The sequence below is a fragment of the Trichoderma atroviride genome, chromosome 3 (genome assembly GCF_020647795.1).
Source record: "Trichoderma atroviride chromosome 3, complete sequence".
Classification (NCBI taxonomy): Eukaryota; Fungi; Ascomycota; class Sordariomycetes; order Hypocreales; family Hypocreaceae; genus Trichoderma; species Trichoderma atroviride.
In genome coordinates this window covers 2,693,063-2,716,590 of record NC_089402.1, presented here as the reverse complement: position 1 = coordinate 2,716,590, position 23,528 = coordinate 2,693,063, and the positions used below count along the sequence as shown (strand labels likewise).

The window sequence follows — 23,528 nt, the reverse complement described above, 5'->3', positions numbered from 1 at the left end:
TTCTTCTAAACTCATCAACCACCACACACGCAACACCAAACAACACCAAACAACCTTCGCAATGGCTCCTCGCGTTCCTCGTCTCCCCAAGGCCAGACCCACCGAGATGTTCTGCATCTCCGCCGCCGGCGTCGGTGTCCTCGCGCCGCTGTACATGGCCATGCCCGGTGCCGAAGAGAAGCTCGCCAAGCAGACCACCAAATGGGCTCCTCGCTGGGAGCGCAACATCAACTACTTCACCAACCCTGCCGAGCGCACCGCCCAGCGCATCGAGCCTCCCATCTCCAAGGTGGTCAAGAAGCTGGACGAGAAGCTGCCGCTGGAGAGAATGGCCAAGGGCATGGAGAGGGGCATCCGCAAGTCGATTGATCGCTTCGGCGGCCCCAAGTCAGAATAAGTCGCTGCTTGGCGGATGTGCTTTGATGTCTTTTTTTTTAATTCGTATGCCTATATGACCTTTTCTTTCTTTTGTTTCATTGTCATGGCTTCTTCTGGGCATGGACAGACGGTTTCTGGAGACGGCTGGAGCCTATGAAATCATGGGGCTCGCCATGCGGCGTTGGTGACTTCATTTATATCTTTAGGTATTTGATAAAGATGCCTGCATGCACTTCGTTTCGATTAGCGAAGCTGTATAAACAAATACAAATAAATTTGAATCATGCTCAAGTCTTGTACTGGATACTTCTCGTGAAGCCTTTGTCCACTCACAGATCTCTCCAACTCACGTAGTTACTGTGCCATCTGCGTCTGCTTGGTAAGCTCCAGCCATATGCATCACGCAGTTCATGGCCATCTGTTGCGTGGCCTCAATAGTCACAACACCATGATCTAGCATCTGCCGCCACACACAAAAAAAAAACCGTTGCAATCTCAAAACAAGCCAGTTCCATTAGATTAGATCTGGATCTCTCGGCGGAGTCCCAGCTGACACATCCTCGGCGTACGGAGCACTAGCCCAGTGGGCCAAGTTCACGATCTGGACCTAATGGATCTTTATCTTAGCACCCTTGGGGTCTTTATTCCGAAGGTGCCCTCTTGATAGGTAGAGACGCCAACAAAAGACACGTAGACTGAAAATCACACAATAAATTGAATTGTAATCAACATCGGGGGACGCCCAAAAAGGGCCAAGCGGACTGCCGAGCACATAATCGAGCATGACAAACGCAACAAGAATCGCTCGTGGCTCTAGCTCCCATCACGAAGCGCAGAATCCACCACCTCGGCTTCGGATCGAGCTATAAAACCCGTTGGGATTGCCAATCTATTTTTTTTTCTTCACCTCCGCTGGGAACTCCCCCCCTGGCTCTATCTCCTTTTCTGTAATAATCGCTTCTCCCGTGTGAAATAGCCATCGTGGATTTTCAGCTCACAGCTGCCATCTGACTTGACGATGGCTTCGCTGCTTCAAGGTTCAGCCTTTGTGACCGGCGCCGCCTCCGGTAAGTCCAAGCTCAAAAGCCGCGCCACCAAAATTTCCTGCTCCCAAATCTCTGATAGTGGATCCGCTCCACAGGTCTCGGTGAGCATACAGCCTATGCTTTTGCCAGGCATGGCATTTCCAAGCTGGCCATTGCAGACATCAACCTGGACGGCCTGAACAGGGTGGCTGCCGGCATCCAGAAAGAATGGCCCGGCGTCGAGGTTCTGGTGCTGCAGATGGACGTGCGCAAGGCTGAAGAGGTCAAGGCTGCGTTATCCCAGATTGTCGCCCAGTTTGGTCGCTTAGACATTGCCGTCAACAATGCCGGTGTCGCCGGCAGGTCGGCGCAGATACACGAGCTGGACGAAGCCGACTGGGAGCGGGTGCTGGGCGTCAACCTGCACGGCGTCCATCGGTGCCAGAAGGAGGAGCTCGGCATCTTGGTGAAGCAAGAGTACGTATAGACTTGGACAAGACTACGTGTGCCATCATTTTGCTGATGATGCCCAACTACAGAGATCTCGGCCCACGACGAGGGCGAGGCACCATCATCAACGTCTCATCCATGTATGGCATCATTGGGCCTCTGTCGCCCATCCATGTCACGGCATACACTACAGCCAAGCACGGTAAGATTTCAAGACTTTTTTGCTTTGACACTTGTACTTTACGCACGCCACAACACAATCGGGAATAAAACACCCTCTCTCGTATAATTGATTAGTATGCTGACTTGAACAGCCGTCATGGGAATGACCAAGGCCGACGCCGCCTCCTACGCCGGCTCCAACATCCGCATCAACGCAATCTGTCCCGGCTACATCAAGACGCCCATGGTCAACGACGGCCAGGGCGCCGAGAACCAAGCCCATCCGCTGCACCACCATGCCCAGAAGACGCCGTTGCGACGGCTGGGCCTGCCTGAGGAGATTGCAGATAGCATCGTCTTTCTGGCGTCGCCAATGAGCAGCTATGTTAATGGCTTTGGGCTGGTGGCTGACGGTGGGTATAGTTGTTGTTAACTGATTGTTTATTAGACTGTGTGTTTATTGTTTAGAAGCAGCAAAGAAGAGGTGAAGAAGATGTATGTATATAGCATTAGCATAATTATCAGACTTTAATATGAACCATACTCTGAGCGAAACTCATTGTTTATCTAATTATATAACTGAACTCCATCTTATTCACACAATTGTAAATAATCCCCGTCTCGTGATTAATACTCAACTTCATCTAGACAGAAACTTCAAGCAGGAGGCGGGCCCCCATTTCGCCATTTCCGTCTTCATCTGCTTCAACACAGTCTCTCTCGACATTTCTCGCCACATTTCCAGAGACAATCGCTGCTGGACGAGCCGTGGTCGCTGATGGTTCCATTTCACCACCACAGGCTCTCCCAACGAGCCATCCCTGACGCTACAGATAAAATTCTGTTCAACTGTGTATCGCCTGTAAAGTTGAATCTGATTCGTAGAGAAGCGTAAAGTTGTGCGGCATGGCGGAAACCTGCTCAACAAACACCACGACATTTGCCGATGCCATCTTCTGCGCCAAGAGTCAACGGCCTCTAACAAGCTCATTCGGCAGCTTAATCAAGAAGGACTTTTGCTTGTCTCGGCCACCCCGCTATCCAACAATCTCAGGGATACTCAGAGATATTTGAGAGTTCTATGGGATCCCTCTTGGCCTTTCAGCTATATCCAGAAGGGGGATGGAACACAGGATGTGCTGTTTTTTCAACCTGACACCTACAAGGAGGCTCTAGAGGCGCAAGAGGACAGCGCCGTTCAAGCAGATGTCACCCTTGCAAGACTTTTGAGAGGAAGAGCAAATCCCTTGGGTCGGCTGACAGAAAGGCAAGTTCTCAGATCTGAAGAGTACAAGAGCTTTGTTAAAACAGGGAGGGGGTCGGTCTTTCTCCTAAACCCATCGTTGTTCAAGTCTTTCGCTTCATCAAACAATTGGAATACCCAAGTCTCAGTGCAAGCGGTCCAGCCTATTTTCAAGACGCCCCCCATCCGGAGAGGAATGCTAACAAAAAATGAAAATGCCCAATGGGCGATTCACCTACATGGGTCAAGGGATTACAGGACTGAACACTGAGACAGTCGAGCTAGATTATCTCTTGGATGTCAGGCGAACTCTACAAACACACATCTCGAAGCTGGTGGATAAGCTCCCGTCTCCACAGGACTCAGAGTTGCCGGAGGTGCTCCCTGGGGGTCACATTATAGAGAAAGCGGGAGTCATGATGAATGGAGCTGTCTATCGACGCCTGGCTATGGCGTCGACTGATGTGAATAACATGGCCCTGACAACCCCTTCTAGTCGAGTATCGACGACAGTGACACCCCCGAAACTAAGGCACGGGAATAAGAGCGAAAAGCGCGCTCAAAGCCAGTTCCCGCTGCTGGCACTCAAAATGTTAACCAGATCTCGGTCTATTCAACACCCCAACTGTAGCATAATAGAGCAGCCAGTTTATATATTAAATATACAGCTGCCAAATACTTATTAAAATAGCAACAGTAGTAGCAGTAGTAGCAGTAGTAGCAGCAGCAGCCTAAGCTACTGCTGGAGTGCTAAATAACATAATCGGGGTGCTAGATAACTTCTCTCTTTATTTTTGGGGTGTTGGATAACAGAACTAGGGTGCTGGACAATGGTATAAGTATGTAGTCCACATTTCAACAAGCAATAAATCGTAGCCCCCATCGTTGAGTTGTCCCTTGAAGTGTAAAAACTTGTTTAGTATTATTCACTTAGTACACGAGCTCCAGGAAGCGCCTATTTACACAATGCACTCAATTAAAAAAGCAATACCATAGCATCCAAGCTGGTCTAGCTCTTTACCTGTGCGCCCATCTCACCAATGACATTCCGATACAAAAAAGTCAAAACCTGATTCGGATATTGTTTCCTATTAAAGACGCTGACTGCCGTAGATACTTTTGGCACATACAGCGCCAATGCTTAGAGGCTCATATCTAGCTTGAAAGCTTCCACTTTCTTTATTCCAGCTCCTCTCTCCCACTCTCATCTCTCCCACTCTCATCTCAACTCGACGTGATCTCAGCTCACCAATTGATAAGCAATCCACTCATTCAACCAACCAACCACCAACCAACCAAGCCCCCTAATTAGAAACTCGCTATTCCTCCTGTTTTTGGCCATGCAGGCTTCCCCTCTCTCCGCTCCCAAGGTCCTGCACCCCACACTTTCAATGGCGGGGACTGTGAACTAGCAGCAAGCATGAAGAAGAAAAAAAGTGGCCATCGGGACAATCTCTGCCGTGGGAATAAGAGACGACGCAACATGGCTCGAAAAAACGGCGTATAAAACCCCCGGTTGGCAGTCAGTATGTATTTCCTATTCTGCTCCCCCCATGTATATATATATTTTTTTGCTTCTCCTTCTTTCGGCTCCAGTTTGGCCAAATCCGTCTTTTTAAACGAGCTTAAAACGTCGTGGGATTTGCATCTCCCCGAGCTAACCTCGCACAAAAAAAGGGTACCTCGGCTCGTCTGCCGTCCCCGCGGATATTTTCCTAACCTGGGGGGAATAGGCAATCAATCGTCTGGCCCAAAGAGGGAAACAGCTTTACCGCCTCGAAATATCTAACCGTCAATTTTGCCTTGGTATAAAAGAAGAAAAGGGAAATTCATTCTATTATTAAAGCTGTTTTTTTTCATCATTGCATTTTTTCTTCATTGTGTCACCCCTCTCCCCCATCCCAAGAAAGGAAAAAAAAAAAACTCACCATCCACAATGCCTTTCAAGTCGGTATACGAGCACATCGACATCCCGCAAAGCAATGTCCTGACTTACATCTTTGGCAACGGCTCATTGCTCTCCAACGAGCCCATCTGGATTGATGCCAAAAACCCTCAAAAGAGCCTCTCACCACATCAGCTGCTGCAATGGGTTCGGCGGCTGGGCCTCGGCCTGCAGCGCCTGGGCTTGAAGCGAGGCGACGTCGTCATGATCTGCACGCCGAACCACATCTTTGTGCCTGTGGCGTATCTGGGCATTGCGGGCTCGGGACACATTTTCAGCGGTGCCAATCCGATTTCTACGGTTCCGGGTATGTCTTGTCATCAGGCTGGGAAAGAAAAAGAGCCTTTTCCATGCTTTCTTTCTCCAAGTATCGTGTAAGTGGAACGGGGCTAACCTCGTATCACAGAACTGGTCCATCAGCTTTCCAACACTGGGGCAAAAGCAGTGCTTGCCCATCCCACCGTCCTCTCCAACATTGTCGAGGCCGCAGCCAAAGTCGGCATCCCCAGAAACCGCATCTTCCAGTTCTCAGACGAGGAAACCCCCCGTCCGCGACGGCATCCCAGACTGGCGAGCCCTCCTCGCAGCCCACGCAGACGCCTTCCGCTGGCAATGGCCCGAGTTGACGCCCCAAGAGGCGCGCAACACCATCGCCACCATCAACTTCAGCTCGGGAACCACGGGCCTGCCCAAGGGCGTCTGCGTGCCTCATGCAAGCCTCATCGCCAATCTCGCCCAGGCCGTGCACCTGCGCCACGTCCACCGCAAGCCCGAGTGGGATCTGCTGCCGCGCAACCGCTGGATCGGCTTCCTGCCGCTGTACCACGCCTACGGCCAGCTCTACGCCTGCCTGATGGCGGGCAAGACGCTGACGCCGCTGTACATCATGGCCAAGTTCCAGTACGAGGAGTTCCTGTCCAACATTGAAAAGTACCAAATCACCCAGCTGCAGGTCGCGCCGCCCATTGTCGTCATGCTCACCAAGCGCCCCGAGACGAGCCGCTACAACCTCTCGAGCGTGCGCCACATCACCTGCGGAGCCGCGCCGCTGTCCCGCGAGCTGCAGACGGCGTGCGAGGAGAAATTCAACCTGCGCATCACGCAGGGCTACGGCATGACGGAGCTGACGTGCACCGGCATCTCCTGGTCCGAGGGCCTGGCCGGCGACAGCGCAGGGTCTGTGGGCCGGCTGCTGCCCAACTGCGAGTGCAAGCTGCTCGACGATGATGGCAAGGAGGTGGCGGCTGGAGAGCGCGGAGAGCTGCACATTCGGGGTCCAAACGTGTGCTTGGGATACTGGAAGAACGAGGCGGCAACGCGCGAGTGTTTGGACAAGGACGGGTGGTTTAGGACCGGCGATGTTGCCGTTTGCAATAAGGAGGGGCTGTTTTGGATTGTTGACCGGAAAAAGGTCAGTACAAGACCAAGAATAACAATCCATCAAAATTGCAAGTCAGTCAGTCATTAACACCGCGCATCTAGGAACTCATCAAGGTCAACGGCCTGCAAGTCGCCCCCGCAGAACTAGAAGCCGTGCTTTTAGAAAACGAGCACGTCGCCGACGCAGCTGTTGTCGAAATCAAATTGTACGTTATTCCCGAGGGAAAAAAAAAGAAGGAAATGGAAATGTTCCCTTCAGTCATTGTCCATGCTGACCAAGGTCCTTGCAGCAACGAGGAAGAGTGGCCACGAGCATACGTCGTCATCCAGCCCACGTCAAAGGGCAAAGTGACTCCCCAGGACATCCAGGACTGGACCGCCGCGCGAGTGGCTAAGCATAAGCGGCTTGTAGGCGGCGTCACGTTTATCGATGAGGTGCCGAAGCTGGCGAGCGGCAAAATCATCCGGAAGCTGATGAAGCAGTGGTCCAAGAGAGACGCCGAGGAGATGCTCAAGAATGGAACGGCACCTCGAGCGAGGCTGTAAGACGTGAATGTATTTTTGCATAGCAGCTTTTTTTATTATTGGTGGAATATTGTGTAGCATCTGTTTAAAGATACCTATATCCAAGTCTATCTTCTATCTTGTTCGACAAGCACCTTATATATACGAGGACTTTTGTATAGAAATCTGCAGTCTGTATATATGCTCAATTGTGGAAAAAAAAAAAAAAAAAAGAAAAAAAAAGTTATAGATGAGAGTCTCCTTCAAAAGGCAATCAGTTATTTGGTCCCTTTCCCAAACACATAATCATCGTGGTTCAGCCATCATTGGCCGTTAATTTCTGCATCTCATACTAGGCCCTCATAATCGGCCCAGATTTGTAAAGACGGCTCTTGTGAGCTTGCTCCCTGTACTAATAGCACAAGTTCAAATGTCTGCATACCGAGTATGCAGACAATTTGACCAAAGATTATTCTTTGTGTGAATTGACATCCTCTAATCAGCAGCATCGTCAAAGAAACCCTCAAATCACCCCTCTCACTTCTCCTCCCGGTACTCTTCCAAACTCTTCGGCTGCTTCCCCAACACCACTATCCCCCAAAGTCAGCAAAATCATTCCTTCTCTCAAAACAAATTCTAGGAGCAGCAACAACATACACCTATCAAACAGATAATAGCTCGTCACAAAAAATATCGGCAGCGCTATAATCGACGACACCCACTTCCTCGCCGCCGTATTGTACTTTTTCCTATACTCCCGCGCCTCCTCCCGCTTCTTCGCCGCCTCCTCCTCCCTGTCCTGCTTCTGCGCCTGTCGTCGCATACGGGCCGCCCGCAGCGCGGACTCGCGAGCCTCGGCCGTTCGTAACGCTGCGGTGGACGATCCCTCTGCCACTGCTGCTGCGGCTGTCGTGGTTGAAGAGGTGCCCGATATGCGTGTCGATGCAGATCCGGGAGGAGGCTTGTTTACCGCTTTGGCAGCGCTCTGCGATATCCTGCTGCTTGTCCCTGTCGTTGCCGTGGCATATCCTCGCCCCATCGTTGCGCAACACGCCTTTTGCGCCGCCATTGCAAAGCACCGCTCAGTGCCATTGGCTCTCCGTCCGCAATGCTCTGTGCATATCCGTCTCTCGTATAATAACCGGCCGTGTATCCGTGAGCGAAACATTGTGTCCCCTTTTCCGCTAAATGCAATGCTGTATGCTTCGTCTGAAAATGAGAACCGCAACTTTTTTTTTTGCCCAGTTGTGACGAAGCTACCGGCCAAAACTCGGACCAAGTAATCCCGTAATCTAGCAAGCTCTCTCCAAGCAATAAACTACAGCAACATCATCACTCCAAAATAGCAATACGAAGCCTTCTTATGCAAAGAGATTGTGTCATTAATAATACTTTGGAAAAGAAACTTTTCCCTACTCACTTTTTTATTTTACAGCCACGCGCTTCCTATTGTTCCTTTTGAAGTTGTCTGAGCTAGCCAGATATCCAGCTTGCTCCTTGTCTTTAACTACTAATATTATTGCAGCTCTCGTTCCAAAGAAAGAATGAGAAAAGAAAAGAAAAATTCAAATGTTAAAACGCCATATCCACAATCACAAGAAATCAATGACATCTCCCATTGGCTCTACCACGCCGCTCAATCATCATCCGTGTACCTCGGGCCGCTGGCCGCTGGCGTTTCAGGAGCATACGCAGAAGGTGTTGGCGCCGAGAAGCCTGCGTATCCAGATGCAGATGGCGTCGGCGCGCCTGCTGCTGGAGTCGGTGCCGAGTCCGGACCTCCCCAGCCGCCTTGCCAGCCACCGGCGGGAGTGGGCGCACTGATTCCAGGAGTAGGAGCATTGTAAGCTCCAGGAGTCGGGGCACTCAGAGCGCCAGGAGTAGGGGCCGACATGGCGCCTCCTGGAGTCGGGGCATCGTATGCAGATGAATTTGTGGCCGCGGGCGTGTAGCCCCACGAGTCGTTGCCGCTGGCGCCCGGCGTCGGGGCAGAGGCTCCCCAGGCAGGTGTCTTTGAACCAGAATTCCAGCTGTCACCACCACCAGCATACGCCGGAGTGCGGGAACCAGCACCAAACGCATCTCCCGGCGCTGGCGTCCTAGCACCAGCTTGCCAAGCAGGCGTGCGTGAGCCGGATCCATAGGCGGTTCGGCTTCCATCGTAGGGGTTAACAGTTCTTGATCCATCTGCCCAAGCGGGCGTTCGAGATCCAGAGTAGTCTTGGCCCTTCCATGCCGGTGTACGACCACCTGCAGCAGGCGCTAAATATGCTTGTTAGTATATATATGAACAGTGAAATAGCCGAAATTTGAAATGGCACTTACTTCGTGATCCCCAAGCAGGAACGCGATCTGAGCCGCCGGAGCCCATGGGTGTGCGAGAGCCTCCCTGCCAGCCCGGGACTCTATCCCCAGAGCCGCGCCCAGCTCCACCTGATGCAGATCGCCCTCCTCTGCCATTGATGTCAATGTTCAAACCAGTGTTCTTGTCCTTGAAGTTGAGCGAGTCTCGAGGAACGGTAATGGTCTTGTTTTTGGTGTGGAGCTCCACACGAGCGTGTGAATCCGTGGTATCCTTGACGATGCCGAGAAGGCCCTTGTAGGCTCCCTTTTTGATGATGACTGTTTGATTGATGGCACGGTCTCGGCCAAAGGACTTAGCTATTGGCTTGTTCTCAGTGCCGTTCTTGTGAATCTTCAGGGCTGGATTCATCGTCGTAAGATCAGGTCCCGATGCCGCCGCATTAACACGGCCGCCCTTTGCAGCGATTGTGTTAACCATGCTTGCCTTTGTGACGAAAACACCAGCATTCTCGTTGGTGGCATGTGTATGCAAGAAGACGTATGATCGGTGGATGTGAATAATCTTGCCCTGGCGCTGCTGCCCGGAAAATTCCTTGACCACATCGTCCAGGCGGATTTCTGAGCCTTCTCGATCAGCAGCAACCGCTTGCTTTCTCTTGGGCAGCTTGTTGGGGATTTGAGATGGCATGACTTGGCGGGTGTCTCCGAACTGGTCCAGCACAACCAAGGACTCGCGATCCACCTTGACGATACAGCCAACTGTGGTAGGGTCAAGCTGCACAAGGTCATGAAGTTCGTACTGGCCGAGCGACCCCTGTCCACCAATATCGCTGGCTTCTCGCAGATCCTTGCTGAAGACCGTAACCTCGTTGTTGGTCTGGTCGGTCAACAGCGTGACGCGATCCTCAGAAATCTTGACTACCGTGCCGACTTCGTCTTGGAACTTGCTGCCACCAATCACCTTGACGTGGTCACCAATCTTGAAGCGCTTGCGGAGGCCCTTGATGGGCACTTCGATGCTCTGGCCTTTGAGGTCGCCCTCCGTGACAAACATTGTAACAATGTCGCCCTGCACATTGGTAGCTCTTCCAACAACACCTCTTTGCTCTCCGGCATACACCTCGATGATGTCGCCGGGGAGGTAAGTCACCAGCGTGTTGCTATCCTTCAGACTGGCGGCCAAAGCCTTCAGGTCAAGATTCTCCGTACCATCGTCAGCACCGCTGGCAAATCGAGTAACCTCTTCCAGGGACGGGTTGACATCTGTGACTACGAGTTGCTGAATCTTGACATCCTTGACCTGGAATCCGTTTTCGAATTCTTCGCCATTGTATGTCCAAGTGTTAGTTGTCGGGTTGCCCTGAATGTTACGAGGGTGGCGCTTTCGTGCTTCAATCTCGCTGAAGAGTCTCTGAGGGGGTTTTGGGCCCATTCCCGGTGGCCTCTTCCGCTTGCCATCTGCGCTCACAGCGGACAGAGCTTCATCACGCATTCCATAGTCGAGTCTGGGGATAAATCGAACTCTTGCCTCGAGCCCGTTCTCAGTAACGTCAATAACCTGTGCCAAGTCCCCGTTGTGTTTCTGAGGCCTGCGGAGTCGCACCCATGCGCCGGGCTCCAGCGTCGGTGTCTTCGTGACACGCAGAAGCTCAGGCATATCTTTGATGTCCACCAGCGTCAGCTTGGAGTGAGGATAGACGTTGAGAATGCCATCGAGGGCCACGAGAATGTCCGTCTGCCTCTGAGTCTCAACGTAGACAAAGCTCTTCATAACCGAGTCTGGGCCGCCGCGCTCAAAGGCCGCGGTAATGGCCAGCTCGTCCTTTGTGCCTCGTCGCTCCTCGACTCGCTTCATAATGGACATGACGACTTCGCGTTCTTTGCCCTCTTTACATCGCACGGCCCAGATACTAGGATCATCCACGCTGGGGAGAAGAAGCCGCTTGGGCACGATGGCCGAGTCGCCAAAGCTCTTGCCGGGTCGTCGATTGCCATAGCGCTGGCGTAAGATCTCTGCTTGCTTCTCGGCATCCAGACTAGACTCCATCTCGCGGCGGCGATCAAGTTCGCGGTGTCTTCGGTCATCGTCAAGTCGCGAGCTTTCGACCAAGTCATCGGGGTGAGCGTTGTCGATGATAAAGTCCTCTATCTCCTCACCATCCTTTTCTTCGTCCTCACCCTCGTCCTCGTCGTCGACTTCGGCTTCGATATCGATGAAGGCATTTCGCCTGTCGCGTTGGCGCTTTCTGCGGTGGCCCTATTTTTTCGTCTGCGTTAGCCACTCCGGAGCCAAGGACACATCTTCATTCAAATCGTACCTGTTGAACATCGTCGTCGTCATCTTCCTCTTCTTCTTCCTCGTCATCGTCATCGTCATGGCGACGACGGGTATCCTCTTCTTCCTCTTCCTCCTCCTCCTCCTCTTCGTCTTCATCGTGGGTTCTTCGCGATTTAGCCGGAGTGGGTTCTTCATCATCGTCGGCATCCTGACGGCGATTGGGGCTGCTGTCCCGGGCTCGGCTTGAGCCATCATGGGCATCCTCATCTTCTGACATGTCGGCCGGCGCAGGATTGAAGTCCTCCTCGTCCTCGGATTCGTCGAATCGGTGCCGATCGTTGGACGCCATCTTGAATTGTGGTGTGTGACGCGTCCTACTAGCAATGCGATTGTAGAGACGGGATTAAAAGATGGGAGGTGAAGGAGAGAAGGAAAATAGGGATATCGAGAAGAATGGCTGGCCGCCTCAAAGAGAAAGGCAACTCGGCGAGCGGGTAATTATCGGGCCAAACGCGCTTGGCTGTATATGTGCCAGCTAGGGAGCGGCTGAGCGCTGAGCGCATAGTGTGGATATGGCTGCCTCTGGTCAGAGTTGAGACTAAAAAGCGATGCTTGTTATCCACAATGAAGTTAACTGAAAGTGAATACCCACCTGACTGTCAAATGCCTTGTAATAAAATAGGTATTTTACAGTATTATGCAAGATTACAATTGCGTCTCATTCTCAACTTTCAAAAGATGCCGAGCAAAGCACAGATCCAAACCAGACTTAACCTGTAATCCATCACAGCTATAGGATCATCGAGGCAAGTTTCCTGCAATATAAACGGTTGTCGTGTTGAAACATCTAAATGACTTGATCGATAACCTTGTCTGTAAAACAGTTGTCGACTTCGAGAGAGTTCAAACCGGCAACCCTAGGCCCTCAACAGTGTTGTGAGTATCAAAAGGACTCCAATAGTAATAAACAGTCATGGATGATGCATATACTCGCTATATTTATAAGGCCAGGTCTGCTAGAATCTCGCGGCTTCAAATTGCGACAAACTAAATGTGATAAAGGACCCCCCCGTATGACACGACACACCCCTCGCACTGCGCTACCAATCCCATTTAACCGAAAACTTCCAATCGTTACTCGTCACTGTCTCCATACTCCAAAGTGGCCGGCATCATACAACCTGGGCCGCTGGTACAAAACTCCAATAATTCCCTTTTTCAAGTTTAGGTGATACATATACCCTCCGTTGAGCAGCCAAGTCTATATCAGTTGGCGCCGGTGCATATAGTGAGGATGAGGCAAAAGCACTGGATGGCCTTTTCGTTGTCCTTGTCCTTGTCCTTTAGTCGTTCTTGGACATTTCCCAGCACAAGGCCTCTCACTACACTTTAACGCCCCAAACGCCTCGTCCTGCACCGACACCGAGCCATTCTCCACCATCGGTGCCTTGCAAATGCGGTACCCAGCCTAGGTTTCCAATTTCATAGTCGCAGTCCCAGCACGCAACAGGGCTTCTTTGGTTCTCCTGCTGCTGGGTGCCATTGATGGACGAGGAGTTCATGAGATCCCACAGTAGCACTTGGCAGTCATCTGCTCCCGAGGCCAGTGTGCCTCGCCGTGATGGAGACCACTCTATGCAGTTGACTGGGCCGGAGTGTCCTCGAAGCTCAAGCAGAGCCTGGCCAGGCTGTCGAACGTCTAGGATCCGAATCACGTTTGAGTCCTGAGCAAAGGTTGCGAGAAGATGGGTATCGTGAGGAGATGTAGCTAACCGCAGCAGCGGGGGAGGGTTCGAAAGAGTCTGCTGGGCAGTCGTAGGGCTCATACGGCCTCCTGCTTCTGAATTGTGTATTGGTTAGCATTCAAAATCAACATCAGATATGCAATGTATCTCAAGGCGGGCGACAAACCTGTTCGATCCTCTTTTCCTGTTGGCTCGTAGATGATGGTCGAGTGCTCCAGGCTCCTCAAGTCAAACATGCGTACGCTTCCATCCTGACCGCAGCTGACAAAGACATCCACGCTCTTTGCACAGAATCTTACGTCGTATACCTCCTTGTCATGTGCAATTAGTTGCGTCTTGGCAGTCAATGATGGAATGTCCCATATTGTGCAGGTGGTATCAATGCTGGAGGTGATGATGAGGCTGGGAGAAACGGTATTCCAGTCGAGAGACGTCAGCGGCGCTGTATGGTCGGGCGTCTTGGAGTTTGACAAGAGTGCCAGAGGAGTCAATTTTGTGACAACCGAGTCGCGACCCGGGCGTGTAATTGTGTTTCCCGGGTTCGCAGATGTCTCGGACGGCAGCGACCACAGCCTTAGGTGATCACCAGAGGTGGCCAAGAGATCGGTGGACTGCTTCTGCGAAGAGGGAGGCTCCCACAGCAGCCGCGTTACGGGATACGAATGTGTGGCCTCGGCAACCTTGGTAAACTCGAGATTGTACTTGGACGTGCCGGGGGTGTATACATCTTGAGGGGTCGGGGCAATCTGGCTATCTAAGATTTGGATCTGGGAAACCCCGTCAGCATGCATATTCGGAGAGTTATATAAACCAGAGCGGTGGACCCCCCCAGGAATCTCGGTTGGCTTACAAAGTTGTGGCCGTCTTCGAGATAGCTGCCGACAGCGACCTTGCCAGCGCCATTGCCGCGGGGCGTCCACTTGCACCAGTCAAAGGCGTAGATGGGCCACGGAGCCAGGTAATTGCTTGGGCCAGGCTGTGTGTTGGCAAGCTCGTAGCCAAGCGTGCCGGGAGCCCCATCAGACATGCTGGAGTCGGCGCGCGGCCGGATGTCAGCCAGGCCCAGCGGCGTGTTGGAAAAGGTGCGCTGCGAGCCCGGGGCATTGTACTTTGCGGCATCCTGAGGCGAGATGAACTGCGAGGACGAGCCGCTGGGAGTGGTGGGCGTGTAGGCGTGGTAGGACGACGACGAGGCCGGCGTGTCGTAGTTGGCCGCGGGGCTGGACCGTGAGTAGGTGTGCGACATGTTGAGCACCGGTTTGGGAGGCGACTGGTAGCCGGGAGGAGGGCCTTGCTGGTGTTGAGAGGAGGCTGAAGCGGAGGATGGACCTGGGCCAGAACCAGCGCCGGAGCCAGAGCCAGAGCCAGAGCCAGAGCCCGGGTGCTGCATCGACATCGAGGGCAGGGTCGGGGCCGTCAGGACGGGGCGCGACGACATGCCGCCCGGCTGGAGCACGTTGGGCACCGAGCTGGCTGCGATGCTGGCGGGCGTCTGCTCGAGCTTGATCTGCGGAGCAAAGTCTCGCGATGACAGCGGGCTCATGCCGGACATGTGCAGTTCGTCGTGCTGGGCGCCATAGGGAGCCGTGGCAGTCTGTTGCCGTCGCGGGGGGAGGCAGCTGATGTGATTGGTTCATGGCGGCGGGCCAGGCTGGCGGCGCTTTGCTGACCGGTTCTGGAGCTGGTGCGTGCGAGGCGCTGGTTGGAGGCGCTGGTTGGAGGCTGGAGGCTGGATGGCGATAGGTTAGGCGCGCAGAGTCAGCGGCGAGCCTGGATCACGGGGCGCTGGCGACGACGCCCCTCGCACCCGGTGCTGGCGTGGCTGCGGGTCGGCGATGCTGCAGGAGACCAGGGCGGGATTTATGGACAAAACATTCAATGGGATCGTATCAAGAAGCGCAGTGAGCAGCAATACGTAGCAGCAAAGAGACTGCCTGAGTCGATCCCGTTTGCTTTCGTCAGCGTCTGTTCTGGGGCCCCAGATCAGGGTGCTTCCTAGCGAGGCGCCAGAGTACAGCGGCTAGCGGTACTGCTAGGCAAGGGCCTCGTAGTGAATGATTGAGAGCAGTCGAATCGAGGGGTCACGCCTATGCAGCTACTGCTGCAGTAATGGTTGTTAATTCAGGGCACGGGTGATGTCAATACTATCCTATACAGCAGTTTGTGGTATAAGAGACTGACGCGTGGCAAGCAAACCCCGTTGGCGATTAACCCGTGTCAGATGGTTGCCAGGGATGGACAAGAGACACCAATTAGCCCGTTGTAGAGAGACGGGTATTATAGGCAACGTAGGTAGGTTTTGGAGCATGAACGACAGTACTTATCAAGCCTTATCTACTGCCTACCTGCCTATAGTCTATTAGATGCTTGATAGTAGCTCAAGTATAGGTACGGAGGGCAGAATTGTAATTCTCCCTCTAGACAAGAAAGTAGATGCCCAGCCATCAACTGGCAAAGCTCCGTAGTGGGGTACCACGTATCGCCACAGATCCGATGGAGCTCGCAAGCTACTAGTATGTACAAGTAGTAGGTACTCTCTGCAAAGACCCTTCATTCAGCGCATTGGAATACTGCTACAAGTTCTATACGAAACCTAAAATTACTGCTACTCGGCTGCCTTGAAGCATGCGCCTTACCTTTTGCGCGCCAAAGTTAAACGGCCACGTAGAGTTTGAGTGGTGAGTTTAGTGGTGTTATCGGCTAGCAGCCTGATACCTTGATAAGGTGCGCTGCATGAGCACATGCTTCCATTCCACCAGCCAGCGGACCTCGTGAGCAAGGCTGAACTGTCTTCCATGTCTCTCCCACCAGCACTCAACATTCTTTTCTCTACATCTTAGATCTCATGTTGATGCTTCCAATAGACGTATAGCAGCTTTGATTGCCTCTCGTTTGCAGTTTCACTGCCTTTTCAATCGCTTCGAGTCTCTACCTGACATCCCCACGACAACAGCGTCCACCTCTGCCACAACACACCAAGATGGGCCTTTTTGATCGCCGGAATCCCCGCGGCGAACAATCAATCTTGCCTCTGCATAATGGTCCGAAACGGGTGCCTAGTGAGCATCAGCTTAGCACGCTAAATCCTCGACCTGATGACGCCTCATCAGCGGATGGGGGTTTGCCCAAGGCTTGGCAGGATCAGGACGATGAACCGTCAACATCTCGCGGGTTATCACCAATCTCATCACGCAACACCGCTAGTATGGCCATGTCAGCGTTCAATACGAAGCCGCAGCCCATGTTTGCTGGTCCACCACCGCCGATATCAGCGTCGATGTTGATAATGAAGGACCCAATCCGGGTAGACCCTGCTGCTGGTCGCCCAGTCCGATACAGAAATACACCGCACAGTCTCCTCGGAGGGAGTCCTACTGAAGCTAACAGCCTACTCCTTGAGCATAGGCGTCAAGAAATTGAACAAAACTCTGATACGGTCTGGCGAGGCCTCGTTAGCCAAGACAAGGCCCTGGAGAGAGAAGCCCAGGTATTGCTTGATCAGCAGGCTATCGCCTTAGTAGCCGGGTCTAGCATCGAGGATGATGCCTCTAGCACAGGCAGTAGTACGCCCACTGGCCCTTTATTCTCGACCCCGGGTTACCAACAAAGAGCCGGCCTCTCTCTCTACATTACCCCAAGGACAACTCGCGATGGCAATGTGGTTCCTACCCGACAACCGGCAAACGACCGGCCTCAGGGATTGAAGACCACCAGAGAAAGCATGCGAAAGCTAATAGCGTCTATGGCGAGTCTAAAGCATGACCAGAGTGCGTACATAGAAGACGCCTTGGATAAACGAATAGACGCTCTCAAGAACCTACACAAGTTCAGTATTAAAAGAGCCAGATTGGAAGCAGAAATACGAAGCTTGGCGGAAAATAGCGATGAACCGCTGGCGAGGGAATTCAAGGTAATTGACACGGAGCATCATGTCTTGGGCGAAGAAATTCAGCTTCTCGAGGCGAAGTTATCACGCATGCGAAGCAGACACCACCTTCTGAAGGAGAGGATGGATGACATCAAGAATAAACGGGAGGCAGGACTGAGTGGGTACTACGGCGCTCTAAACGAGCTGACCGCCGAAGCGGTAGCATATACACGGCATCCTACGATTCAACCACTGGATCCGGATCTATTGGGCGGGAGCGCGGCTGAAGGAGGCCCAACTACTTCAGGAGGCGCAGAGTTCATGCAACTCATCCCCGAGAGACGAACGCCGCGGCTGGCAGCTTTGTGGTGGCAAGCAGAGGTCGAGATATTGAAACGCCGCAAAGAAAGTACGGAAAAACACCATCGAGCACTGGAAGAAGGGGGTCAAATCTGGGACAACGTCGCGCAGCTCGTTTCGAAATTCGAATCAGATTTACGACAAGCCATGGAAAACGGTACGCCAACTCCTTCGGTCAAAGGGAAAGAAAAGGCGTCATCTGTGGAAGATGTTATATCGGATCAACTCTTGCGGATGAGCGAAGTTCTCGGCGAGTTGCGGGAATATATGCAACAGGCTGAACAAAATAACTGGACTCTTTTGATATGCGCTATTGGCGCAGAACTGGAGGCTTTTGAAAACGGGTATAAAGCCCTCGAAAGCATGGCCAATTCTCCCAAGGCGCCACCACCTCCCAGTGACGACGAGGATGCATCCACAGACGTAGAACTAAGTGGCCCGTCTACGCAGCAAGATAGCCACCCGCCTGACGAAGAAAGCGACAATGAAGTGCCCCCAGATCTATTTGGTGGCCCTCAGCCTGATCATGACCAAGACGAAGATGGCGAGCATAATACTGCCGACAACACTGACGGAGGGACGCTGCGTAGGTACGACAGCGAGAATGAAGTGCCGCCTGAATTTCTGGTAGAGCATGTGTAAAATTACAGTGCCTATCGCCCTGTTTGCCGATATTCGTACTCAGGGCTTTCGTTCTCTTCTTCAGCTTGCTTTGCTTTTACTCTGTTTTGGCGTGGCTTTGGAGGGAAGTGGCAATTATACCCGAGACAGTTTGATGATTACAATGTATAGCGTTTTAATCTTGGTAGCAGCGAATGAATGAATTAGCTTGAGCGATCAATAATACTCTTCTTCGTCTTTTTGTTTCTCTATAATACTATTCTACTTTGTCTTTTGTTTCTCGCCATGTAGCTGCTAAGCTGTCTGCTTGGTTCCATCTTAGTTCACAAGGGAAATAATTCGGGGTGTTTTAACCCAGGGAACCCCGGTAACCTCGGCTATGTGGGAACATTCACGGCTTCTTGTGGAGATACAACCAGGCCAGAACGAAACCCGGGTGGAAGGATAAGAGCAGGAAGCGTCTCGATAAATTTTCTTTATTCTTTTGTATTTTTCTTCTTCTTTTAACACATTGAGTCATTTCATCATATTCCGCATTCAAATAAAATAAGAGTGGAAAAAAGAGGAAGTAAAAAAAATCCGGTTGTTTCCCTTCAAACGCCCGCACAAAACATTGACCACAATGCGGTTCATCCATCATCAATAACTCAAAACGAACTATGAATTCGGTGGAGGCATGTCTCTCTTGCCTCTGACCAAGAACGGCTATCAAAAGATCCAGCAAGGTCTCCAAACGCACTTGCACTATTTTTCTGTTTTCTTAAAAAAAAAAAAAAAAAGCTACCCTGGGAGCTCTCACAGCATCACTCCTGGATTTGAGATGGATAGCTCGGAACTACCCATTGCTGCGATGCTACCAGTTGGATATATTCGACATTTTTTGGCACCTCAAAGAACAGAGATGATGTGATTGGTTCATGAGAGAAAATCATCGCTTGCGCTCAAAGAAGCCGCTGGAGCCGGCAATGGCGACAGACTGATCCATCACCCACTCGCCGACGCCGAGATACTTGTCGATCCACCTGGAGACTTCTTTGTTTTCGCCGGCAACTTTGTCGCTCTTGAAGCTGATTTCGTTGTGTTAATTCGGCGAGTCCAGAAGAGGGAAGAAGAGCCTGAATAACAACTCACGTCAAGCCGGTTGACCGCTTCACACCGGCGAGAAAAGCCGAGACTGGATATCACATGCAAAATTTAGCACACACAAACAAACGGACAAATATGGGACAAGGGAGATTCTCTTACGGAGAACGGCGTCAAAAGCATAGTGTGTCAAACGTCCAACCTTTGACCAGAGTCCCAACGTCAGCAGGTCGAGAAGCTGCGAGCAGTCTTAGAGAAAGGCTAGGCCAGCAGGCGACATCTGGCGCAGCTCCAAAAAAGCGCAGTGTCCACGAGGGAGCGCTGAACCGGGGAGGCGCCAGCACGGAAGCAAGAACCGGGGCAGGGCAGTTTGATTGGGGCGGACGTACCACCATGATGACTGATTTTTTTTTTCGGTGAATCAGACAAGATTTTGAGAAATCGGAATGGGGGCTGTTCGTTTGCGGGAGTGTCACGAAGAAAACGCTCCTGGAGCAGCGCAAAGGGGTGTCGTCGCAACGGTGAGGGAGATGCTTATACAGGCACAGAGCCTCGGGAGGCTGGAGAAAACAGCTGAGGTGTGACGGCACCGCATCGACTCACGTGCTTTCGCATTCCATCCTATCGCGCATCTCGGAGATCGGCGCCCTTTTTTTCCGGATCCAGCTGCAAGAGCTTTTGGATGAGTCAGCAGGAGCACATGCCAGCGAGCTTAGTCATTCGAGGAGCTAGGACAGCTTCAAGCCTTCAACTAGCATCTGGAACTCTAGGCCTGATTAGGATAGAGGGGCAGAAAAAGCAAACAAGGGCCGATTCCTCGATAAGAGTGGGTTGAAGTGCTGAAAGCGGCGAATTATTCGTGTTAGCAAAGCCAACAGTCCTGTCGCCTTGGGGATCTGAGAGAAAAGGGCCTCGTTTTGATTGGAAATACGACATGAAAGAGACGCAAAAAGTGTTATATGCCTCGACCTTGGCGCGGCCTCCATCCCCCGTTTATCCCTCATCGAAGCCACAGGCCTGTCGTCGTTGTCCGAAACTCGCAGCCCATTTCTCTTTTCGCCATGGCCCGCGCTAGAGAGATAGATTTCGCCGCGTGGGGGAGACGGCTGGACGAGAATAGTAGCACCGAATTTAATTTTTTTTTTGTTGAGGGCAGCCGAAACACGGAGCCGTCTGCTACCGGATCACCCTTGCTGCGGCAGATGCAAGGGGCGGTGCTTGGCTTGGGATAAGGGAGAGTTCATCGTCCAGTTGGAACGCAGCAAACGGCGGCTCTGGCGGTATATTCACTTGGGTCAATCGGGTTTACACTCATGCAAGTCGGCGGATGAGATCTGCTACAACATGCCACGAAGCTGAGGCGAGACTGAGAATGCCAATCGACCTAATGCTCTGTAGGTGAGAGACCCTGAATGGGGCTTCTCAGGCTCGGTCAGAAAAGTCCCAGCGATAGGATAGCCGCCGCACTCTTCTTCTGCGCTCCGCCCCGTACAGGTCTAGGCATTACATACTGCGGCCGGTTTCTTTTACTCGCGGCAAATGCCCTGCAGAGATAACGGTGAGACTAGCGGCCGGTGCCTTTTTGTGCCAATTGCCCCTCCATCGCCGCCTTAGTGCCCCTCACCAGCGCCTGCGCGGGGCATCAACTGCAGCCCAGCGCGCGCCCCAAAAAAATGTCCAGCCCTCGCCATTTGCAGCTGCAGCTGGCCAATCCCGAGGCGTACATTCAGACGTGCGTTACTGGTGATACCGCATAGCTCGAAGCAGCTGCATGGTACAGACAGCGAGTAAAAAAAAAAAAATTGGAAAAAAAAGCACTGGCAGCTGCCGGCGCTCCCACCCCTCCTCCCACAGGCGACGTAGCATCACCCTCCCATGATCTGATTTAACCTCCATCTCTTCCCATTTTATTTCCCCTCTCGTCCTCATCCCAATCCTAACCTGCCATTTTCTCCGCACCCGTGCATCTCTTTGCTGCAGTCGTCGTCTCCTTCTGACAGGAGCCTTGGCGGTTATATTCTACTCGTGAGCCCCTCCATCCTGTCCCTCTTCCCAACCGACCCTCTCCTCCTACCATCTCGAAAAGCCAACGAACAAACGTTTTTAACAATGTCGCAGCGATTCTACAAGCAGCACTCCCACTCCCGATCCTTCAGCACAATGGCTACCACGGCCCAGGACCACCTGGACATCGGCGGCCGCATCAATTGGCTGGCCTCGCTCAAGACGGAGTTCACGCCTGCCCGCAACTTCCGCCGCACCTCCATCATCTGCACCATCGGCCCCAAGACCAACTCGGTCGAGGCCATCAACAAGCTGCGTGATGCCGGCCTCAACGTGGCCCGCATGAACTTCTCCCACGGCAGCTACGAGTACCACCAGTCTGTCATTGACAATGTGCGCGCCGCCGAGGCTGCCCACGCTGGCCGACCAGTTGCCATTGCCCTGGACACCAAGGGCCCCGAGATCCGGACTGGTAACACCGCCGGTGATGTCGATATTCCCATTTCTGTCGGCACCGTCATGAACTTCACCACCGATGAGAAGTACAGCACATCATGTGATACCAGCAACATGTAAGATGGACACTTTTCTTGCTTTTTTTTCTTCGATTGGGGAGGAGGTGGTGGTGGAGGTGGAGGGGAGGGGAAATGAGACTCCCCCGCTCTCTATTCTAGCCACGTCCATCTCCGCGGCCTTTTTTTTGTAATGGGCGAGTGGTATTCATTGAATTGATTAATCCCTCGCCTATCACGAAGGAATACGACATAGTCTATTCTTATCTGCTACTGCTGAACGAATGCTGACGACATCATAGGTATGTTGACTACAAGAACATTACCAAGGTCATCCAGCCTGGCCGTATCATCTACGTCGACGATGGTGTTCTTGCTTTCGACGTCCTGAGCATCAAGGATGACAAGACCATCGAGGTCCGCGCCCGAAACAACGGCTTCATCTCCTCCCGAAAGGGTGTCAACTTGCCCAACACCGATGTCGACCTTCCCGCTCTCTCTGAGAAGGACAAGGCCGATCTCCGGTTTGGTGTCAAGAACAACGTCGACATGGTCTTTGCCTCATTTATCCGTCGTGCCCAGGATATCGAGGATATCCGTGAAGTTCTGGGAGAGGAGGGCAAGCGAATCCAGATCATTGCCAAGATTGAGAACCGACAAGGTCTCAACAACTTTGCCGAGATTCTCGAGGCCACTGACGGTGTCATGGTCGCCCGTGGTGATCTCGGTATCGAGATTCCTGCCGCCGAGGTCTTTGCTGCCCAGAAGAAGATGATTGCCATGTGCAACGTCGCCGGCAAGCCAGTCATCTGCGCTACCCAGATGCTGGAGTCCATGATCAAGAACCCTCGTCCTACGCGAGCCGAGATCAGCGACGTCGGCAACGCCGTCACTGATGGCGCTGACTGCGTCATGCTTTCAGGTGAGACTGCCAAGGGTAACTACCCTGCCGAGTCCGTCCACGAGATGCACGAGGCCAGTCTCAAGGCTGAGAACACCATCCCCTACGTCTCCCACTTTGAGGAGCTTTGCACCCTGGTGAAGCGCCCCGTTTCTCCCGTCGAGTCCTGCGCCATGGCTGCTGTCCGCGCGTCTCTCGACCTTGCCGCTGGCGGTATCATTGTCCTGTCCACCTCTGGTGACTCTGCTCGCCTGCTGTCCAAGTACCGCCCGGTCTGCCCCATCTTCATGGTCACCCGAAACCCCACCACCTCTCGATTCAGCCACCTGTATCGTGGCGTCTATCCTTTCCTGTATCCCGAGCAGAAGCCCGACTTTGAGACTGTCAACTGGCAGGAGGACGTTGACAAGCGTATCAAGTGGGCTGTCACCAACGCCATCAAGCTTGGCACCCTGGCTGAGGGCGATACCGTTGTTGTCGTCCAGGGCTGGAAGGGTGGCATGGGCAACACCAACACCCTGCGCATTGTCCGCGCCGACCCGGCCCACCTGGGCATTGGTCAGATGGAGTAGATGGATAGAGAAATTGGGACTCTTTTGACATACACTTGCTTAGGAAAAAAAAACAAGGGATTAAAAATGATGTGTTTCGGAATGGTAGACATGGCCATGAGGGATTAACGCAATACGCTGATACATGAGCTAAATATCAATTAATGACAAGTATGAACTAAATTTTATGTTACAAATGACTGACTGAGCGTGA

General features: G+C 52.5%; 9 protein-coding genes across 9 annotated transcripts; 5 read left to right on the top strand and 4 right to left on the bottom strand.

Annotated features, from left to right (window-relative positions):
• Window positions 1–61: 61 nt before the first annotated feature.
• Window positions 62–397, top strand: TrAtP1_006123 (uncharacterized protein; the record flags this gene model as incomplete). The annotated part of the gene is made up of 1 exon (XM_066112991.1): window positions 62–397. The coding sequence occupies one exon, from the start codon at window positions 62–64 to the stop codon at window positions 395–397; it is 336 nt and encodes a 111-aa protein (XP_065969077.1).
• Window positions 398–1,261: 864 nt separating this feature from the next.
• On the top strand, window positions 1,262–2,567 carry TrAtP1_006122 (uncharacterized protein). Its single transcript, XM_066112990.1, has 4 exons — window positions 1,262–1,445; window positions 1,520–1,880; window positions 1,943–2,055; window positions 2,168–2,567. Exons 1-4 carry the CDS (start codon window positions 1,397–1,399, stop codon window positions 2,446–2,448), a joined length of 804 nt encoding a protein of 267 aa, XP_065969076.1. The 5' UTR covers window positions 1,262–1,396; the 3' UTR covers window positions 2,449–2,567.
• A 1,731-nt stretch (window positions 2,568–4,298) lies between these two features.
• Window positions 4,299–7,129, top strand: TrAtP1_006121 (uncharacterized protein; the record flags this gene model as incomplete). The annotated part of the gene is made up of 4 exons (XM_066112989.1): window positions 4,299–4,319; window positions 5,610–6,614; window positions 6,686–6,789; window positions 6,874–7,129. 4 exons carry the CDS (start codon window positions 4,299–4,301, stop codon window positions 7,127–7,129), a joined length of 1,386 nt encoding a protein of 461 aa, XP_065969075.1.
• A 495-nt stretch (window positions 7,130–7,624) lies between these two features.
• On the bottom strand, window positions 7,625–8,126 carry TrAtP1_006120 (uncharacterized protein; the record flags this gene model as incomplete). The annotated part of the gene is made up of 2 exons (XM_066112988.1): window positions 7,625–7,677; window positions 7,745–8,126. The coding sequence occupies 2 exons, from the start codon at window positions 8,124–8,126 to the stop codon at window positions 7,625–7,627; spliced, it is 435 nt and encodes a 144-aa protein (XP_065969074.1).
• Window positions 8,127–8,723: 597 nt separating this feature from the next.
• Window positions 8,724–12,018, bottom strand: TrAtP1_006119 (uncharacterized protein; the record flags this gene model as incomplete). The annotated part of the gene is made up of 3 exons (XM_014082764.2): window positions 8,724–9,349; window positions 9,413–11,648; window positions 11,710–12,018. The coding sequence occupies 3 exons, from the start codon at window positions 12,016–12,018 to the stop codon at window positions 8,724–8,726; spliced, it is 3,171 nt and encodes a 1,056-aa protein (XP_013938239.1).
• Window positions 12,019–12,643: 625 nt separating this feature from the next.
• Window positions 12,644–15,802, bottom strand: TrAtP1_006118 (uncharacterized protein). The gene is made up of 3 exons (XM_014082763.2): window positions 14,265–15,802; window positions 13,581–14,181; window positions 12,644–13,509 (listed from the first exon to the last, which is right to left on the bottom strand). The coding sequence occupies exons 1-3, from the start codon at window positions 14,964–14,966 to the stop codon at window positions 13,052–13,054; spliced, it is 1,761 nt and encodes a 586-aa protein (XP_013938238.2). The 5' UTR covers window positions 14,967–15,802; the 3' UTR covers window positions 12,644–13,051.
• Window positions 15,803–15,969: 167 nt separating this feature from the next.
• TrAtP1_006117 (uncharacterized protein) lies at window positions 15,970–18,513 on the top strand. The gene is made up of 2 exons (XM_014082762.2): window positions 15,970–16,138; window positions 16,279–18,513. The coding sequence occupies exon 2, from the start codon at window positions 16,395–16,397 to the stop codon at window positions 18,282–18,284; it is 1,890 nt and encodes a 629-aa protein (XP_013938237.1). The 5' UTR covers window positions 15,970–16,138; window positions 16,279–16,394; the 3' UTR covers window positions 18,285–18,513.
• Window positions 18,514–19,191: 678 nt separating this feature from the next.
• Window positions 19,192–19,741, bottom strand: TrAtP1_006116 (uncharacterized protein; the record flags this gene model as incomplete). The annotated part of the gene is made up of 4 exons (XM_014082761.2): window positions 19,192–19,330; window positions 19,395–19,437; window positions 19,509–19,584; window positions 19,736–19,741. The coding sequence occupies 4 exons, from the start codon at window positions 19,739–19,741 to the stop codon at window positions 19,192–19,194; spliced, it is 264 nt and encodes an 87-aa protein (XP_013938236.1).
• A 1,765-nt stretch (window positions 19,742–21,506) lies between these two features.
• TrAtP1_006115 (uncharacterized protein) lies at window positions 21,507–23,335 on the top strand (the record flags this gene model as incomplete). The annotated part of the gene is made up of 2 exons (XM_014082760.2): window positions 21,507–21,922; window positions 22,165–23,335. 2 exons carry the CDS (start codon window positions 21,507–21,509, stop codon window positions 23,333–23,335), a joined length of 1,587 nt encoding a protein of 528 aa, XP_013938235.2.
• Between the last annotated feature and the right edge of the window lie 193 nt (window positions 23,336–23,528).

Excerpts from the sequence above, each read along its gene's own strand:
- TrAtP1_006122 (XM_066112990.1), top strand. The coding sequence starts at position 1,397 with ATGGCTTCGCTGCTTCAAGGTTCAGCCTTTGTGACCGGCGCCGCCTCC. Across the intron at positions 1,446-1,519 it reads TGTGACCGGCGCCGCCTCCG|GTCTCGGTGAGCATACAGCC; the intron begins GTAAGTCCAAGC and ends TCCGCTCCACAG. Across the intron at positions 2,056-2,167 it reads ATACACTACAGCCAAGCACG|CCGTCATGGGAATGACCAAG; the intron begins GTAAGATTTCAA and ends TGACTTGAACAG.
- TrAtP1_006118 (XM_014082763.2), bottom strand. The coding sequence starts at position 14,966 with ATGTCCGGCATGAGCCCGCTGTCATCGCGAGACTTTGCTCCGCAGATC. Across the intron at positions 14,182-14,264 it reads TCGAAGACGGCCACAACTTT|ATCCAAATCTTAGATAGCCA; the intron begins GTAAGCCAACCG and ends GGGGTTTCCCAG. Across the intron at positions 13,510-13,580 it reads AGGAAAAGAGGATCGAACAG|AAGCAGGAGGCCGTATGAGC; the intron begins GTTTGTCGCCCG and ends TACACAATTCAG.
- TrAtP1_006117 (XM_014082762.2), top strand. The coding sequence starts at position 16,395 with ATGGGCCTTTTTGATCGCCGGAATCCCCGCGGCGAACAATCAATCTTG.